The 20,076-nt window shown below is 34.8% G+C and overlaps 1 protein-coding gene across 1 annotated transcript; it reads left to right on the top strand.

The window, feature by feature from the left end:
- Positions 1-8,796: 8,796 nt before the first annotated feature.
- On the top strand, positions 8,797-19,322 carry LOC129886698 (methionine aminopeptidase 1A). Its single transcript, XM_055961494.1, has 17 exons — positions 8,797-8,899; positions 9,004-9,083; positions 10,018-10,068; positions 10,679-10,864; positions 12,787-12,862; positions 13,130-13,177; positions 13,288-13,332; positions 14,920-15,019; positions 15,928-15,979; positions 16,071-16,112; positions 16,404-16,465; positions 16,547-16,645; positions 17,916-17,989; positions 18,111-18,180; positions 18,437-18,502; positions 18,585-18,673; positions 18,932-19,322. Exons 2-17 carry the CDS (start codon positions 9,022-9,024, stop codon positions 19,007-19,009), a joined length of 1,200 nt encoding a protein of 399 aa, XP_055817469.1. The 5' UTR covers positions 8,797-8,899; positions 9,004-9,021; the 3' UTR covers positions 19,010-19,322.
- Positions 19,323-20,076: the final 754 nt, after the last annotated feature.

Here is a 20,076-nt window from a genome sequence, read left to right as displayed (position 1 = left end):
TGTTATGATTAAAAATTTTGTATTACTAAAATCATGAAAGAGCATATAATTAATGCTTACATTAGTTAATATTAAATATTTATTAAAAAAACTATCAAATAAGATACTAATAATATACAAAATTAATAAATATATTATTTTTAATGCACTCTTTAACAAAGACCCCATGTAGATATGTATGGTACTCCATGTATCCTCTGTTGTATTTATTGTCTAGTTAGAATAGACCAAAACTCTTGCGGAGTTTCAACTTCTCCTTCAACACACATGTAGGGGTAAATATGTGTCTGTTGAAATAGAAGTTGAAGAAGAACAGTGATTTGGAGAAGAAGGAGCTGAAGGAGGATTGAGAGAGATTTGGGGATTTTTGTATATCTTCGTCTGGAAGAGAAAAGAGTAAAGTGATATTTACATCACTTATCTTTACACTGTGCTATTATTGTTAACCTTCACTACTTAGCTAAGCTAACAACTTTTAATAGAATAATTAGTGTGGGACCTACACTAATAACCAACTACACATTTACACCATGTGCACAGCACATTACTAACTACTAACTACACAGCACATTACTAACTACTAACTAATTACACCATGTGTTAATACTCCCCCTCAAGTTGGAGGGTGCATAACATCCAACACTCCCAACTTGTTCATCAAATACACATGTTGTTGCCTGCTCAGTCCCTTTGTCATCAGGTCTGCTTGCTGATCATTTGTCTTTACAAATTCAGTCTTGATGATTCATTCCTTTATCTTGTCTCTTATAAAGTGACAATCGATTTTAATATGTTTTATTCTCTCATGATAAACTGGATTTATTGCCAGTTGAATTGCTGTCTTACTATCACTCCAAACAGTTACTGGCCGATGAATTTCCACTCCAAGCTCACTGAACAAGCCCAACAACTAAGTAACTTCTGCAACGACAGTTGCCATGCTTCTATACTCAGCTTCAGTTGAGCTCTTGGATATTGTTTGTTGCTTCTTTGATTTCCAGGAGATTAGTGACTCTCCAAACTTCACTGCATAACCTATGATGGATCTTCTTGTGTTAGGATATGCTACCCAGGCTGAATCACACCAGCATGTTATCTCCTGTGTAGGTTGTGATCTGAAAATAAGACCTGGCCTGGTGCATTCTTCAGGTACTTGACTACTCTAATAGTTGTTTCCTAATGTGAGACCTTAGGCTCTTACATAAATAAACTTAGTGTTTGGACTGCAAAGCTAATGTCTGGCCTAGTGATGGTGACATACAACAACCTTCCTATCAGCCTTTGAGACTTCCTCTAGAGCTTCATCACCTTTAACTCCAACAGCCTTGTCGTATTCTATAATAGTTAGTTTGCTTCCAGCTTTCAGTGGTGTGGCGGCTGGCTTTGTGCCTGCTAAGCCCATTTTTTATATGAGCTCCAATATGCATTTCATTTTATTAAGGATGACGCCACATTGTGATCTCAAAACTTCTATACCAAGAAAATATTTGAGTTCCCCCAAGTCTTTCACTCTGAAGTCAAGTTATAGGATCTGCTTGACTACCTCTATGAGACTGTTGCTATCTCCAGTAATAAGAAGATCATCTACATACACAAGTATTATGACAATATTGTTACCTTACCTCTTTGTAAAAAGTGAGTAGTCATGAAGACTTTGTGTGAATCTTGCAACTATCAATGCATCAGTCAACTTGATGTTCCACTGTCTTAATGTCTGCTTTAAGCCATAGAGAGATTTCAACAACCTGCACACCTTGGTCTCCTGCTGTCTTCTGAACCCTTCTGGTAGCTCCATATACGCTTCTTCATAAAGATCTCCTTGCAAGAATGCATTGTACATATCCATTTGATGAAGTTTCCACCCCTTTGAGGCTGCCAATGTAATCACTGATTCACAAAGATCATTTTAGCAACTGTAGAGAAGGTTTCATGATAATCAAGACTTCTTTTTGACTGTATCCTTTTGCCACCAATCTTGCCTTGAATCTTTCTACCTCCCCATTTGCCTTATACTTGATCTTATATACCCATTTAGAGCCAACTGCATTTTTTCCATTTGGAAGATCAATAATCTTCCAAGTATGATTATCCTTAAGAGCCTTGATCTCCTGTTGCATAGCTTCTATCCACTTTACATCCCTTGAAGCCTTCTTAAAACTTTTTGGTTCAGCTAAGATAGAGAACTTAGCTAAATAACTTTTATATTTTTCTGATGTTCCTACATATGACAAATACTTGTTTATAGAATAGATGTGATCATGACTAGTATTGACAATATAGTCATTCAACCACCCAGGTTGCTTGGTTGACCTAACTGGTCTGTTGCAAGTGACAGAAGAAGGAGCAACACCAATCTGCAATGAAATTTATTCAGCTTGCAATGGAGCTTGTGCAGCCTCATCAGGTTCAGCATTATCAGGTTCAATTTCAGGTGGTGGTTCAACCATTTCCTTTTTTACTGTATCTGTAGCAGCAGCATCATTGTCAGCAGAGTGTGTCCCCCTTGCTGTTACTAGTGGAGACTAGCAAATGTGAGCAGGAGCAGGAGAATCATATGAAGCATCAACATAGCTCAGTTGAAGAAATGTGCTATTCTTTGAGTCTGCAGTATTGCTAAAAGGAAAGTCATTTTCATGGAACACCACATCCCTACTAACAAAAAACCTATTAGTAGATAAATCAAACACAATATAACCCTTTTGGGTTTCTAAAACCCCAATGAATACAGCTTTCTTGGCTCTATAAGCAAATTTGTCTGATTTAGGCAATGTAGTAACAAAACATAGGCAACCAGGTACCCTTAGATGATCAAGGGATGCCTTGCTGTGATACATAACCTCATAAGGAGTGTAGACATTCATGGCTCTTGATGACAACCTGTTCATAAGATACACTACAGTTTTAATACAAAAACCCCAATACTTTGTTGGAAAGGTAGCCTGAAACTTATAGGTCTTGCCATCTCCAAAATCTGCCTGTGCTTTCTCTCAACTACCCCATTTTGTTGAGGTGTATAAAGACAGCTGCTTTGATGAATTATCCCTAGGCTCTGTAATAACTCACGGCTTTGAGAGTTAAAAAATTCAGTACCATTGTCAGACTTGATGGTCTTGACTTTGCAATTAAACTGAGTATTCAAAGGGCAAGAAATTGCTTCAAAACTACAATTACTTCAGTCTTCAGTTGTAACAAATGGATCCAAGTATATCTGGTATGATTATCAAAAATAGTGAGAAAATAACTCTTTTTATCAAAAGTAGAAATTTTATAAGGACCCCACAAATCTAAGTGAACCAGTTCAAAAGGCTGATCTGCTCTAGAAATGCTTAAAGGAAATTATAATCTGGTCTGTTTTGCTAATGGAAAGATTCTACAATTATTATGCACATTCCTGTCAATCTTATTTTTGAATTCTACCATAGTCTTCATAGTGGATATGGAGGGGTGGCCCAGTCTTCTATGCCATAAGCTGCACCTTCCATCAGTATCTGCTAGGTAAACTTGCCTCATATTTCCTCTTCTTTGTTCATCATAGTCTTCAACTGCCCCTTGGAAAATGTATAGTCCTCCTTGCAACCTACCAATCCCTTTCACCCTGCCACTGTAGAGATTCTGAAAGATACAGTGATCAGAAAAAAGTTGACTGAGTAACATAACTCCATGGTTAATTATGATACTGATAATAAATTATATTTAAAATCAGGCACAAACAACACATTTGTGATTCTCTCCTGTCCAAATAATTCTGCACTTTCTGTATGTGTAATTGGCACTTCCATTTGGCAAATGCATCCTTACTCCTTGATTAGTTTGCATGCTATGAATATTTTTGAGTATTTTGTCATTTGCAGTAACATGGTGAGATGTACCGGAATCTACTATCCATTCACACCTTTCTAGCTGGGACATCAAACAAGTCACAATACCTGTCATATGGGCTGGATATTCTTTAGAGTCATTGCCATGATGCTTGTACTGATTTTTTGAATCATGATGATTACTCTTGCTATCACCTCTTCTGTTGTCATCAGCATACTGACCCCCATTATTAGCCTTACCTGCATATTTCCCTTAAGCAAAATCTGCATTATTAGCCACTAGAGCATGTGTTTCCTTTCTCCATCCTTCATTGTTATCCCTCTTGTACCTTTCTCTATATCTGTCCTTCCTCCATCCTTCACGATAGTTGTTATCTTTCTTGTAACCATCATAACTACTTTCCACTTTTCTGTTAGCTTTGTTATCCTTTTCTGAAGGATATCCAACAAGTCTGTAACACTCCTTCTTTGTATGGTTTTGCATGTGACAATTCTCACAATACATTGAACTGCCTCTTTTATAGTTATCATTTCTTTTGACTTGAATTGCTATGGGATTGGGTTTTTCAACATTTACCTATTGACTTTCATCTTGCACTATTAAGGCATAGGCCTGATTTATAGATGGTGCATTGGACTTCATCAGAATTTGCCGCTTAGCTTGATCATAAGATTCATTCAAACCACTCAAACACTACATTAACCTCTGCTTTTGTAGATACTCAATATAGTTCCTAGACTTTGGACAGTCATAGTTCGGAGAAGGAGCTATCAAATCAGATTCACTCCACAGTTTCTTTAATTTGGAAAAATACACTAACACTGGACTTGTTCCCTGTTTGAGGTTTGCAATAGTTATGTGTACTTGAAAAATTCATACTCGATTTACCTTATCAAAGCTTTCCTTCAGATCCTTCCAGACTAAATATGCATTTGACGCATACACGATGTCGTTCAATAGGCTCTCCGATATTGTGTTCATGATCCAAGAAAGGACAATCGCATTCATCGTCTCCCACTGTTCATGAAGCGATTCATCGAAGAGAGATCCTCATAGCTCGACTCCATACCCCATAATTTTCAAATCTAATGAGTTTCACCGGTGCTAAAATACATCTCGATGTGTTCGATGGGTGCACATACAAAGGATGACCATGTTCTATGACTATTTTTTCACTTGATGCTTGCGATTGTGAAATGTCACCCATGTTCTTCAGTTCCGAGCTTCAATGACGGCCGTATGCTTCTCTGACAAGCTCCAATTCCTCAATCGGCGACCCACTCTGATACCATGTTGAAATAGAAGTTGAAGCAGAAGAGTGATTGGAGAAGAAGGAGCTGAAGGAAGATTGAGAGAGATTTGGGGATTTTTGTATATCTTCGTCTAGAAGAGAAAAGAGTAAAGTAATATTTACATCACTTATCTTTACACTGTGCTGTTATTGTTAACCTTCACTACTTAGCTAAGATAACAACTTTTAATAGAATAATTAGTGTGGACCTACACTAATAACCAACTACACATTTACACCATGTGCACAACACATTACTAACTACTAACTACACAGCACACTACTAACTACTAACTAATTACACCATGTGTCAATAGTGTCAAAAACTCTTTTATTTTTTTAATATTTGTCAAGTAATATCAAATAAATTAAAACGGAAATTAGAGTACTAAATTTCTTCTCACTACCGCAATTCTATTTTTTATTTTGAGAGAAGAAGTGACAAGACTAGTGGTTCTTAAGGGCCCGTTTGACCATGCGATATGAAATCATGAAATGAAGTTGAAATTTTATTTGAACATGCGATTTAGACTTTTTATGTTTAATGTTTTCTCATGTAATACCCAAAATAATGTTAAGGGCAAATAGGACTTTAGATTTTCTTTAAAAGAAAAAAAAGTAAAAGAATAGGCTTGAGCCCATTGAACGTGCTAAAGGTTCAGATGGTTGCTGAATCTTTCAGTTTTTTCCTCCGGCCAATCATGCATAGGAAGAAAAAAATAATCCAAGTTGTTGTCTCTGTTTTCTGCTGAAAGAACAAAGAAGAAAGGAATTTTTTTTTTAAAAAAGCTTGATTCTTAAACTAAAGAGAGAAGCGAAAGAGAAAGGTAAGTTTATGAACTTGGTTTATAGATTTAATTTGTATATACTGCTACGCAATTGGGGGTTGAGAGTTTATGAAATATGGGTTAGAATAAATAGAGAAATTTGTTAAATTTTCATGACGGAGTGATTTTATTTAGTGATTGAATTGTAAAGCTTTCGTATTTTGGTTTACACCAAAGAGAAAAAGTTAGACATATAGGAGATATAGCCTTATTTATTAGAAATAATCAATAGTGGGACTGTTTGGGCTGTGTAAAGCATCAATTGGATTTAATTTGATAGATTGAGAGTCAATCATGAAATCTTGAGGCTTGGTATTTAATGTAGCATGAATTATCTTAACAAAGGAGTTAACACGAAATTGATATGAATGTGATTATAGATTGAATGAAGGAATACGTACGGATTACTCGAGGGACGAAGTTGGTATTTCATCACGAGTATTTTGAGTAGTAATCTTACCACAATTTGTATTTTATAACTTTCATATATTATACATGGTTAATAAAGAGAATATGTTATCGAATGTTTTGAATTTGCATATGGACAAGTCTTTTACTTGATATGATATCGAAATATCTCAAACTTGCTTTTATAAGACATGTTTATGGAGAACTGAGACATGATTACGGTTATTGAAATGATTTAACATTTGCTTGAAAAATAGTATTTTGACATGTGTTTTTCGTTTAAGTTTTATATATTATGATTCGATAAGAACTTAAATGCTTTGTACTATTTTGGAAATTCTTCTACTGTTTATAAAGAAAAAGTATTAATTGGAGTAGATCTTGATGAATCTTGTAGCTAACAGTAGATTCATTAGACCTGATGCACCTTGTGTTTACAGGTTAGCGATATAACCCTTGCTAGTGAGAAGGTAGAACTAGTATACTGTTACCGATATCTCTCGAGAAGGGATCTACTGATATGAACATTTGACTCCTTTATGAGGGGTCCACACCGATTACATGATTCATTATCGGAAACCTCCCAAACATAAGATTTGATATGAAAGTGTTTACTGAGATTTTTTTTTCTAAATGGTTGAGTTGATTCTGTTCATATGAGACATACATGGTTGATCATTATTACCATTTTTAAAGATCATTTATTTTCATGATTTTGATCATCATACTAGCATGTCTTCTGACTTGTACGTCATTGAAACGGTTGTGGTTAAGTGTTATTACTCACTGAGTTAGCGTCTCACACCTGCTAAATATTTTTACAAACTATTCAAGTGGCATTGGCGAGGATTCCATCAACTAGAGAGCACAAATTGATAGTATCTGGTGAGCCCTGCATTGCTTCGCGTGGCAAGAAATTATTGGGTCGTTTTTTATTCCTTTTATTTTAAAAACTCTTAGATTCGCTCCATTTGTCTTTTCTCTAGTAAAGTCATGATTATTCATTCGTATTACAGTCATGTGACTAGTATTAAATTTATTTTTTGTATTTGGAGATAAATTGATATTACTGCGTAGCAGTTGATTTATTGATGGATATGATGCCTTGTTTTAGTGTTATTGCTAGTTGTGGTTAATTTCCGAGATAGGAAAATTTCATGATAGGCCCCAAAACAAAAGAAACTATGCCTGAATTTCTGTAAAATTTTGGTAAGGCTTGCTTTGGGATTCTCCCCTTTGGCGCCGGTCATGATCCTAAATTGGGTCGTGACATCCCATTAACATAAAAACCCCGTGAGTTGTATAACTATTAAAATTGTCTTAATTCTTTATTCAATCTTACCAAATAAACAAAAGTTTATAAAATCGCATAATATGGTATCAGAAAACTATTCTTAAAAAAATACAATATTTTTTGATCAAATCTTAATTAATTCAACAAAAAATAGAATTAAACATAAATTGTAGTGTACTAGTCTTTAATATAATCCTCCCATATAGTACGGACAATATCCTCACGTTGAACTTGCATTTCTTAATCATATGACTGAGAAGATGAACCAACATTGCTACTTTGAGTCATTTGTTAGTCAATATCATCAGTAACTATATCTTCATGTTCATATAACACAAATATTTCATGTTAATGCCATTGTGATGGTTATAAAATATATCTTATCCCATTGTGAAATTAATGCCATTGTTGTAAGTCTTGTCCACTCAATATAATGATGAAAAATTATTTTTTTACTAAACGTTGATTTGAATGAAGTAGTAAAAATTTGATTGATAAATAAATTAGATAAAAAATAATGAATTTGGTGAATTAAATGGTAAAATAGGAATTGATTTTATTTACATATGAAACAAATGGTAAGTAGATATAAACGTGGGGTTGTTTTTATAAAATATAAACTTGTGGGTTAATTTTTGCATTTGAATAATCTCAAATCACGATTTGAAATCCCAAATCACGATTTTTGGAGAATTTGAGATTTCATCTCATGATATGAAATCATGAGATGATATCAGCGTGAAATTGCATGTCCAAATGTTGATTTCATTTCATAATTTCATATCGCACGTCTAAACGTCTACTAAAAGTCAATTTCTAATTGTTCTGAACAATTTTATTTTACATAAAAAGTGATAATATAAAAGAGTATTGATATATTCTCAAAAAGTAACTTGGTATTATTGACATAAACAAATTTCTTATTTACCTTTGTAACAAAAATTAATATACTTTGTTTGAAATTATGTAAAGGAAATTAATACAATTTGTTGGAAAATTCTTATTGCTTCTAGGAGGATATAGAAGTATGTCAGTACGTAGTAATATGTATTTGTTTTTTTAGCTGTCCATATATTTGACCATATGTTATACACAATACAACACCTCAGCCCACTTTTCTTCTTTTTTATTTTTTTAAAATTATATATTTTGTTTCGTGTTTACTTATTGGTCCTTTTTCCCCTGAAAACCCTAAACTGCAAAACCCCTATTGCTATTTTCCTCTCCCTTGCAAGAAAACACCCATAACCATATTCAAAGGTCAGCTTTATCCAGCTTCAAAGATTCAATCTTTTTAACCCATAGATTTTTCTATTTTTTTTTAATTTATATTGTGATGATTAATAAAGATTTGTACTGTGTAGAGATATTGAAAAATATCCATGGCAGAAGTGGTTGAAGCTGCTTTATCTTGTGCTAAATGTAGCAAGCCTGCTCATCTTCAGTATGTATCCACTCTTTGTAATTTTTGTATTTCTTTTCTGACCTATATGAGTTTCAAGAGTTTCTGCAATTATTAAGAAATGATAGTTTTATAATTTCCTTTTTTGAATTTGAATGCTTGGATACAAATAAATGCTTTCAGATATTCAACTGTGTTCGAGCTTATTCAAATTGCATACTTGTGTGTTAAGATTTAAGACTTAAAAGAGATAGTTAAGTGGATTTTTTAAGGGGTCAAGATGAAAAAGAGGATGTTCTAATTCTAGTAGGTAGAAAATAGTATGTTTAGTTTTATGACTTGAAGATGGAATGGAGGGATTTCTATTCAGAGTTTAGATGGAATGGAGGGATTGCCATTAGCTAATACACCCAAATACAAATAATCTTTCTCTAACTTGGGGATTTTCGTGCCCTTTATGTAGTGGTGATAGGTTAAATTCATTTTTCCAGTATGAGAATAGGTTCTATTGTTGGCAAAGGTAGTATATCAAGTCCCGAGTTTGAATCCTAGCTGGTGAAGCAAGTTTAGTATCTACTGGTGCTGATAAAAGAAGTCTAGTATCTAAGTTATAAAGATTAGAGGGCTGGCCCATTATCCTCTGGGTTTCTGAAGCTGGAACCAGCGGATTTCTCTGTTATTAAAAAATAGTATAGGTTTTATTGTTTTCTATAGCTGAATGGTTGACGATGCTGATGATGTCTAGATGTAATAGAGTATTTTTTGTAAGGATATCATCAGCTAACTTTTCGGGACCTTCGTTAATTATCCCTGCACTTTGAAATTCAATGTATCCAATACCCGTTTGCAATTGCGATGTATGATCTTTCAGCTGTTGTAGTTGTACCACCAATAATTGTTTTTTTGGTGCTGTTACTTTCAGAGAAGAGTTTCTACCTCTGATTCTCTGTTAAATTGTTTTTTCTTTTATTTGAAGGTGTCCGAAGTGCGTGGAGTTAAAACTTCCTCGTGAAGGAGCTGCTTTCTGGTTTGTAGCTTTGACCATTCTCTTTCTGAACTATCTTCTCCATTTTTCATCATCTAGTTGAAGCTTAAATTTGGTATTACTGATATGTATATTTTATACCATAGCTGAAACCATCCATCTGTGGGACATAAGCTATTCTTCTTTTTAGCAGTTTGTACATGGAATGTATTAGTTCGGTATAGCTGTTGTGATGTAAGAAAGGGATAAGGGTGTACTCGCTGCTTGTTAAATATTTGATGTATGAATAATCTGTGCTCCTTCCTGCAATGTTTGCAGAACTCTTTGTAATAGGACTATTTATCATATTAGAAAGCTGGGCTCCCTATCCGCATTAGTTGTTCAATGTCAAAAACTCAGGTTTCAGTAGTGGAAACCGAAACAACGAGAAGACATTAGAATAATATATCATTCTAGCTACTAAACAAAATGTTTGTAGAACTGCAACCTCCTGTCTGAGAGATCAAATGAAAGTGGATTCTGTGAATGTGAACTGCAAAAAAAATGAATGGCTAATGGGACGAGAATCTCTTTCTATGACAATAGTGAGATCTTTACTTTCTCTGGCCATTAGCCTAATACCTTGATTTTGATACAAGTTGCTTCTTGTCAGCACGCAGGATTGTTTCAAGGCATCTTGGAGTTCTCACAAGTCTGTCCACTTGAAGGCAAAATTATCATCTCTGGCAACTGAAACACAAGGAGAACAAAATTCAGCCTCTCCTAGTGATGGTTGGCTATATTGCTTGAGGAAAGGACAGGCTCGAACACCAAAAATTCCGCATTTTGACTGGACCGGGTATGTTGGATATGGTTCTTAATCTTTGACCTTTGCTGATAATATGTACATACCTCACAACCTTCTTTTGGATTTCCATAGTTCTTCTCCAATTAGAAATGTTAGAACTATGCATTTATTCTATAATGGACTACTACTTAATTTGATCATATCATATCTTACTTAAAACTTGGAATTCTCCCAGTCATATTTTAGTTGGTCCCAAAACATCTAACTCTGTGAAAGACTGTAAGACACTGTTTTGGCATCAGTGATTGGTCCTTAGAATGCATTTGTCACTGTCATTTGTTTCCAGCTACAGTTTCTTTGAACTGTCCTGCACTCAATGTAGAATTAGTAAAGGTCCTGACAAGTTCTTGATCAAAATAAAACCGGCTGGCAGCGTCTATTTTGGAGTCAGTGTGTTCCTTCATCTCCTTTACTTGTTTGGATGGTTGTTCTTTGTCCTCCTTAACCTCGCCGAATTATGGAATGCATTTCTCATCGACATTTATGTTCAGCTACAATTTGTTAGAATTGTCTTACTATGGGATGGAGAAATACTAAAGGGGCTTGGCAAGTTTGTGATGTCACTAGGTTGGCAAAATTAGGCCAGCCCAATATTTGGCGGGTTGGGCTTATTTTCATTGAGGGCCAATATGATCACAACCCAAGTCTCCATCTAAAAGTTGGGGTGATTTGGACTAAATATGTAGCCCAAATTGACCCATAAGAAAATTTGTCAAAATATTTTAATATTTTTGAAACTATATATATATATATATATATATATAGTTTGATATGTTAAACTATAGACATAATAAAGAAGGAAAAGTTTTAGTAGTTCTGTTGGTGGTTAAATAAATTATTAGAAAACAAACAAATAACTTAAATCTTGTTTAGAGTTGGTCCGGTTGGGCTATGAACCACTATTTTTTAGCTCATCTCTTCCCAAAAAACCCATTTCGACTGCAAATTCAACTCAACTTTCCATTTGACACCCTTAGATGAAACTAAAGCAGGCTAGCAAAGTCTATTTTGAGTTAGTGTGTTCCTCTTCCTCATTTACTTGTTTGGATGCTTGTTTTCTGATTCCTATACTTCGCTATATTAGTGGATAATTTTTCCTTATTTCATGCTCAAATTATGCAAACTGTATTTTTTTAAACCAAAACTTGGTGTTATGAACCTGAAGTGGTTGTCCAAACAGCTATATGCATTAGTTGTGAAGAGTAAAATAAACTTATGAGTTGTCTGTATCTTCTGAGTGATTTCCTTCAGAATAAAAGAGGAAACCAGAATTAATTATTTGCAGTGATATTGGGCTGAGCGTGAAGATTTTTCGATTCTCAACTGTCTGTTGATGCCAAAGTATTCAACACCTTGTATCATCGAAAGGAATTTCTTTTCAAGTATTCAACAGAATTATTCATCTTCATCTTCTAAGAGTCTGATATCAAAGATGAGAAGTTTTCTTCTTCCTCAGTCCTAGCCTTGGTGGACAAAGTTCCTTGGTACCTGTTGCTGGTGGGAGGTGACAGGTATCCGTGGAATTAGTCGAGGTGCGTGCAAGCTGGCCCCGACACTACGGTTATAAAAAGAAAAGAGAGGTTTTCTAGGTTTCTGTGTTTGTGTTGTCTGAAGGTTTAAGGCTCTGATAGCTGAAGTAAGATAAGTTACCAGGCGCTTTGGCTTCTTGGTTCAGTCCAGAAATTATTAAGCTTTAGCTAGCTTACTAGACTACTGTGCTCTTCTGTTATAGTACACTAAAAAGTTAGTTTCCTTCTCGTCTTTTGCTCCTTTTGAACATAGCTTTTCGCTAGGCTCTTGCTGCAATGATGACAAAATCACTCTCCGTATTTTTTCCTTATCTTTCCTCTCTTATTTTCTGGAAGTTGCTGTTTGCGTTTGTTGCCCAAAACCTAAGGTGTTTACTTTTTCAGGACGCTAAGGCCCTATCCAATATCAGAAAAGCGTGCTGTACCTGCTCACATTGATCAACCTGATTGGGCAAATGATGTGAGTCATCTTAACTGATTTCTGCATATTTCAAGTGTTAGTCACCGATTAATTCACACACACACACACACAAACATTTATGCGCACACATGTTCTGTTTTTGCCCTGTCTCTTATGGAGCTGGATACCAAGAATGTTGACAGTTACTTCAGTTAATTTGCTTATCATTAGGAGCATAGGTGCCTAATATTGCACGTTTTTCTCATTCTGAATATCCATGATAGAAAATATGTTCTTCATTTTAGTTTGTGTCTCTTATTTTTGTAGGGCATCCCAAAAATTGAACCCAATAGTGATTTGCAGCATGTTGTTGAGGTACTAAGTATGTTGAGTTAGTTATGATTTGCAGTTACACTAGATCCCTTTGTAGTAACAAACAAAGTTTTTGCTCACCACCTGCTCTTTTCTGTTTAAATGTTCTGAAGATCAAAACTCCAGAGCTAATTGAGAGAATGAGAGAAACTTGCCGAGTAAGTATTGCCACTTTATGTCTCTTGATTATGTTCTACCAACAAGTTATCTTCTTAATTACCAACAATTTATTATGGTGTTCATTGTGTTTCGATTATTGCACTATTTTGTTGTTGATTGTTGCTTCCTTCTGGTAGACTTTGCACTATTTTCTTGTGACTTGCTATAATTTTCTCCTTTGTATTTTGGATTGCTGCATTTGAGCCGAGGGTATTTCGGAAACAGCCTCTACCTCCACGAGGTAGTGGTAAGGACTGTGTACATCTACCCTCCCTAGACCCCACTTGTGGGATTTCACTAGGCATGATGTTGTTGTTGTAATTAGTCTTCTCAAAGAATCATTGTTGTCAGTTTATGAAGCATATACATTCACATTTGTTCTGTCCTTTTATTAGATACCATGTACTTCTTCAACATCAATATTGCAGGACAGTTAACGGGCTGTCAAGTTGATATGAGTCAATTCTTGGAGAGTTAATGCCACTCTTTAGAGTATTGATGTGGTCTAAGAAACTTAAGGGACCTTTGGAAATTGTGTTAACATTTATGACTCCACCAACCAAAAGGGGATGAAAAGAAGACTGAAAGGAAATATGCTAATGGAGAATGGATTGAAAGCAGATCATCAAGAATATACACCTATATTATGCTCTGTATTATTTTGGTAATATATGCATTTGCTTCCTGGCAAGACTTGTGGGGGAGATCTGAGTATGAGTTCACATTTAATATTTAGAGATCAGACAGAAACCAAGTTAGGAGGACTTGTGTAGGATGTTACAATCAGGGGTTAGTTTCAATCTGATGTGTGAATTTTTGAAAGATCAATCAATAACTAGAATCAAGGTCTTGAGTGGATCTCTGGGACTACTGCCCGGTGCCGTTTCCTTCCTGCAGCTTTTTAGGAAGTAGATTTTGCTTGGTTTTATTAGCACCTAAGTTTCTGGAAAAGATACTTTTCCATCACCTATTGTCAAGTCAACAATGCTGAATAGCCCATCACTTTTGTCTAATCAACAACACTCAATTCAATGACATCCCAAGCGACAAAAGGAGTTGTTACCTTCTCTGCATTAGTGTGCAATGACCTTTATGCTAGCTAAACACAGCTGTAGACTTGAACTTACAGTCGTCCAACCTAAGGGACACCACATACACCAGCCTCATTTGCCAAGTTCTCGTGTTTCATTGTCTGTTCTTGTCCTATTATCCTCAACTGGGCTGAGGACTTGATCAATTAATCAAAAGAGATGAATGGTGGTTAGTGTTCCAATGGTTATAAAGTTTTCATGCCCCTGCAGCTTTGGCGAAAGACCGTAGTATAAGCATGTTCACTTGGTTCTTCATCAGTATTTTAGATTCTGCGAGATTCCTTCTAATGCATGATTGGTTTTATTATCTTCAAGAATCCAATTCTATATCAGAAATAGAGATTCGGATAATATCTGTGTATCATACTGTCAGTTTAATGATTCTAAAGTACCTGGTTGAGAGATGGTAAGGTGACAAATATCTGGCAGTGTTTTGCTTTATTTTTTTTTTTTTTTGTTTGAAGTTATTGGTTATTCATATGCATATATCTTCAGATAGGAAGGGAAGTTTTGGATGCAGCTGCTCGTATTATTAGACCTGGCGTGACTACTGATGAAATTGATGCAGTGGTCCATGAGGCTACCATTGCTGCTGGTATGTTGATAAAACTCTTATTATTTTAATCACTTCTCATGCTTGCATATTTTAGTTGTCGGGGTTATTTCCACTTAGCAACATGTTACAATTAGCATTTTTGAGTTTATGTTGATATATTCAGAATGTTAGAATTTGTGCTTTAATCAAGTTATGTTAAAGCACAACCCCTTGGTTCTTTTCACCAGTTTATCAAAAGCAAAAAGAACAAAAAAAGCTCTAAGGTTCGTTGGGGCTTTAAGTGCAAAGCGCAAATAAAGCGTGGGTTTTAATGAAAAAAGGTGCAAAGGGAGAAAAACAAATATGTATATATGTTTAATCCCAGACTAATAGTTATAAGCAGGATTGACAAAATATATGAACAAAAAAATTGGTAAAAGAATTTGATAAAGTGAAATATCAATTATTTAGTGTCTGCCTCTTCATAAGAGGCTCATTGGCAAGGAAAAGTATGGCTTCGAACCTTGATGACGAGATTGAAGCGTACATTAAGCGAGGCGAAGCGCTCGATACATTTTGAGCCTCGCTTCGGGGCTTAAGCACGCCTTCGACAACACTGCTTTCAACTTACGCATATTCACTTTAATCGCATACATTATTTATAATGCACTGATGATACTGGTCTTCATATTTGGTGCAAGATGTTCTCTTTGCTCCCTAATTCGAGAACCTATGTGATCTAAGTTCCTGGTTCCATAAGACTTGTTATTTGCCCTTGTCTTTCAGTATGATGCTCTGTTAAGAAAGGTTTTTGGTATATTATCCTAGCCGAAGTTTGTTGGCTTCATATTATATCGATGACAGCTCACAGGAAGTCCTGTTCTTAGGGATATTGCTCTATATTGGATCACTTGTCTTCTACTATGTGGATGTGGTGCTTTTAACTTTTTTTTTTGTTACATATGTAGGTGGATATCCATCTCCACTAAATTATCATTTTTTCCCCAAGTCATGCTGCACGTAGGTACTTTACCTTGCAAATGTTCTTCATGCACTGTGTAGGCAGGTTCTAGAAATTACTGAAAGATGGAAATCTGTCTGCCTGTTGCAGGTCAGTCAATGAAGTGATCTGCCATGGGATTCCAGATGCAAGGTAAGTCTTATATTCAGCTATGAGACTAGTCTTATTTGTTCATTCAAATTAGGTCTAGTACCCCTTTGTTTTTTAGTGAGGGGCAGAGAAATTACTGCTTTTACCAAGTTACATTTTTTGAGAGCTGAATAATGCTCAACTACGGATGAATCTAGACAGTCTTTTGTAAATTTTCACTTGTGTCTGCTCTTTCCTTGGTGCATTTTACGGTGTTATATGTGCTTACTGGATATATTGTTCTGAAAAGAATTCGTTTTATGTTGTATGTCATTTGGTTGCTCTTTATTTCAGGAAATTGGTGGATGGTGATGTTGTAAATGTTGATGTTACTGTATATTACAAAGGGGTTCATGGTAAGAACCAATTTTCATGTTGATCTATAGGTAATGTTTCAACTTTCTGCAGAAATGATGTTTAATAGTGCACTGCTGCAGGTGATCTGAATGAAACCTTCTTTGTGGGTAATGTCGATGAAGCATCTCAACGGTTAGTCCAGTGCACATATGAGTGTTTGGAGAAAGCAATAGCAATTGGTAGGTTGTGTTACTGTATGTCATGCCTTGGATACTTTTTGTACATAGATTTTACTGTTCTAAGAACCTCATACTTGAAAACCATACTTGATCAAAAAACAAAAAAGAACATTATACTCAATGCCCTAGACTCCTGAAGTATGAGATCTTACTTCTTAGTTGGGGTGTTCATGGTTTGATTTTTGATTAAAACCCAAAACAAACCAATCTAGTCGGTTTTTAAATTTTTAAAACCAAACCAAACAAAATGAAAATTATTGGTTTGGTTCCTATCAGTTTGGTTCTGTATTTTGGTTTATGACTAGCTAATGATAAATGAAATAGTTTAACAACATACACATGAGACAGCTATTTCAAATGAGGCGTAGGAATTAACAAATTTCTCTTTACTATCACAAAATTAATATATCTAAATTTTCTATTATGTTTCAACACTATTCCGAAGCTTTTGCATGTTTAAGTTGCATAAGTATAGAGGTTCCTTCACTTCACATGTCTAACATCCATAAAATCAATATACAACTTTAAATAGAATGATCAACCCTTCAAAAAGCAAATGGGCAAATCATTGAAGAGTCGATGGATCACTTAAAAATTGTCGATACAATACACCACACCACATATTTACAATTAGATAATTAGACTTACAAATTAAACTTTTAGAGTGTTGGGCTTGGATGTATTTCTAAGAATGGCTTTAACAGTGCTACAATGCATGTGAAATAAGTAAGACTAAAACCAAATTAATAATTCAAAGGTGCAAAATATTTGTAACTATTTATGAAAAACTTATGTCACATATATAAATAATTATAAAATTAGTGTATACTCCTATAATTTATCGGTTTGGTTTGGTTTGGTTTGGTTATTTTTCTGTAGAACCGAAACCAAACCAAATATTGTCGGTTTTTAAAATTCAAAACCAAACCAAAAATCATTTTTGTTTAATCAGTTTGGTTCGGTTTTCAGTTTGGTTTGTTTTTTCACCAAACTGTGAACATCCCTACTTAGAAGGCATGTCCAGTAGCTTGCATAAACAAATACAGTACCGCTCGTCAATTTGCGCCTGTCTATGACAGCCTTTCTCTTTTGCTTGTATCTCTCTGTATATATTTACTTGGTGGTGACGAATGGCCTTGCTGAGAATTGTCTTTTCAATATTTTATTGAAGAGTAAAGGAAGTGAAGTTCAGTAAATGTGTAAGTTAGAGGCTAGCAATGTTGGTCAAAACTTTAGGTGTCATTTTTTCACTGCTCCCATTTCATTGCAGTTAAGCCTGGGGTAAGGTTTCGGGAAATTGGAGAGGTCATCAACCGACATGCTTCTATGTCTGGATTATCTGTGGTAAGATAAAACAAAAAATAGATTGCCTAACTACCCCATCTTGTGGACCAGTGAGGTTCAATTTTTGTTGGAAGCTGACATGTTTTGCATGTTCTCATTTTCTTGCGAACTGGGGTGACAGGTGAAGTCATATTGTGGTCATGGCATTGGAGAGCTTTTCCACTGTGCACCAAATATTCCGCATTATTCAAGTATCCTCAACAATACATCTTTTAAGATTTTATGCTTTATAAAAAATATTCCTTTTAATTAAATTTACGTACTGGGTCAAGCAGTGAAATGTAAATGCATCACATATTTCCTGCAATATCACAATAGAAACAGTAGTATTGATTTAACATAAGATTTTCAGTTATGGTACAGTTTAGTACCTCTAGGATTGTGGCGATCCAAGTAAAATTGGCTTTACTTCTGTCAATCTTCCTTTGGTTACCTTAGCCTGATCAGGAAATAAAGCAGTTGGTGTGATGAAAGCTGGCCAAACTTTTACAATTGAACCTATGATTAATGCTGGTAAGTTCTTCAGTTCTAAAGTCATTATGTACTATTCAATATAAAATCTCCTTTCCCAGTGTCTTGATTAATTCTATTGCAGGTGTTTGGCGTGATCGGATGTGGCCTGATGGATGGACTGCTGTGACAGCAGATGGAAAACGAAGTGCTCAGTTTGAACACACTCTCCTGGTATTATTTTTATTATACATCCTTTTTGGTATCTGAAACGATTAATGGTAGCTCTTAGTTGGATGCTGTCTCAGATTGAATTGAGATACTTGGCTTGCTGAATTGGTCTTGTTGCAACTGAACACTATATTTAACTAGAGAAAACTGTCTCATCTATTTCCCCGTTGAGAAATTGCATGCTGAGTTAAAGATGTCTGAGAATTACGAAGAAAATTTTGCTTGTTGATTGATGTGTTTCTGGTGATGGTTAATTTGTAGGTCACAGATACTGGAGTTGAAGTACTCACAGCACGCCTGCCGTCATCTCCCAAGGTGTTCCCTTGGTTGAGTTCTTGATTTGTCTTTTGCATTCTTTTGCCAGTCATAAAAAAAGTTTTAAGTTAATCTATTTATGTGTAACAAATGTATTTTTTTAATTGGTGAACTTCTGAAAGTTTGGTCTCAAACTATATGAACAAATCAGCTTTTTATCAAACTCAGGTGCTATAATGAAAGCTGAAGCCTTTGGATATCTGATTTTGTATTAACTTAAGCTCCTACCTAAGGGCTTGTTGGGTTTGCCGTTAAGCAAAAATAATTCCCTTCATATAATTTTATATAATTAAATCTAATATTTATGTTTTGGTATACAAGTTTTGTATACTAAGCAGATTATGTGTTATGAATTTAGCGTTTAGTTTTTGTAGAGCTCTTCTTAAGTACTAATATTGGCTGGTTTTGGGTATAAAATTTTGCATTATACATCATAACTGTGGGGAGCTTTGTATTAGTTCTGGGGAATAAATGTCAGACAAATATAGGCTTATTAAGCACAAAGACATGAGCATGTAAAATGGGATTCTATAGCAATTCTTGTATTATTATTTTATTGTGTCCCAGTCTATCATTATCCTGTGTAAAACAATAATAATACTAATTATTTTTTTTATGATATAAATTATAATTATTGTTGATTAAAATTCTTGACGGTCCATTTCACAAGGTTACTTTACTGTTAGGCGTCGAGTTGTTAATGTATATATTCCTTTTCCCTACTTTTTAGATACTGTCTTGTCAAGGAAAATACTTGAAATGGGCTGCTGCTTTTATTAATTAAAGATGATGGGCGTTGCCGGCTCCCCTTTCCTCCTCTGCTTATATAACCATTAAATAATTTAATATGGATAAATAATACATCACAATTAAGTACATTGATTCCCCGTTAACAGGTGATAAAAAGCTGCCCGTTGAAAACATACTTCACGTGATTCATCCATCTATCTTATATTATATTAAAAATATGAAATTTGATTGAATTTTTTGCTTTTCATTAAAGAATTTTACTTCAGATAAAATTATCTTTTCATCATTTTTTTCAAAATAATCATTTAATTATTATTCTAATATTTAAGATTTTAAAATTC

The sequence above is a fragment of the Solanum dulcamara genome, chromosome 4, assembly GCF_947179165.1.
Source record: "Solanum dulcamara chromosome 4, daSolDulc1.2, whole genome shotgun sequence".
Lineage (NCBI taxonomy): Eukaryota > Viridiplantae > Streptophyta > Magnoliopsida > Solanales > Solanaceae > Solanum > Solanum dulcamara.
The sequence above is the reverse complement of the archived record's forward strand: the minus strand, read 5'-3'. Positions and strand labels throughout refer to the sequence as shown.

Bases quoted from the DNA above. Each gene is read 5' to 3' on its own strand.
- LOC129886698 (XM_055961494.1), top strand. From the start codon at position 9,022: ATGGCAGAAGTGGTTGAAGCTGCTTTATCTTGTGCTAAATGTAGCAAG. The intron at 9,084-10,017 runs GTATGTATCCAC...TTTTATTTGAAG, and splicing joins AGCAAGCCTGCTCATCTTCA to GTGTCCGAAGTGCGTGGAGT. The intron at 15,020-15,927 runs GTATGTTGATAA...TTACATATGTAG, and splicing joins TGAGGCTACCATTGCTGCTG to GTGGATATCCATCTCCACTA.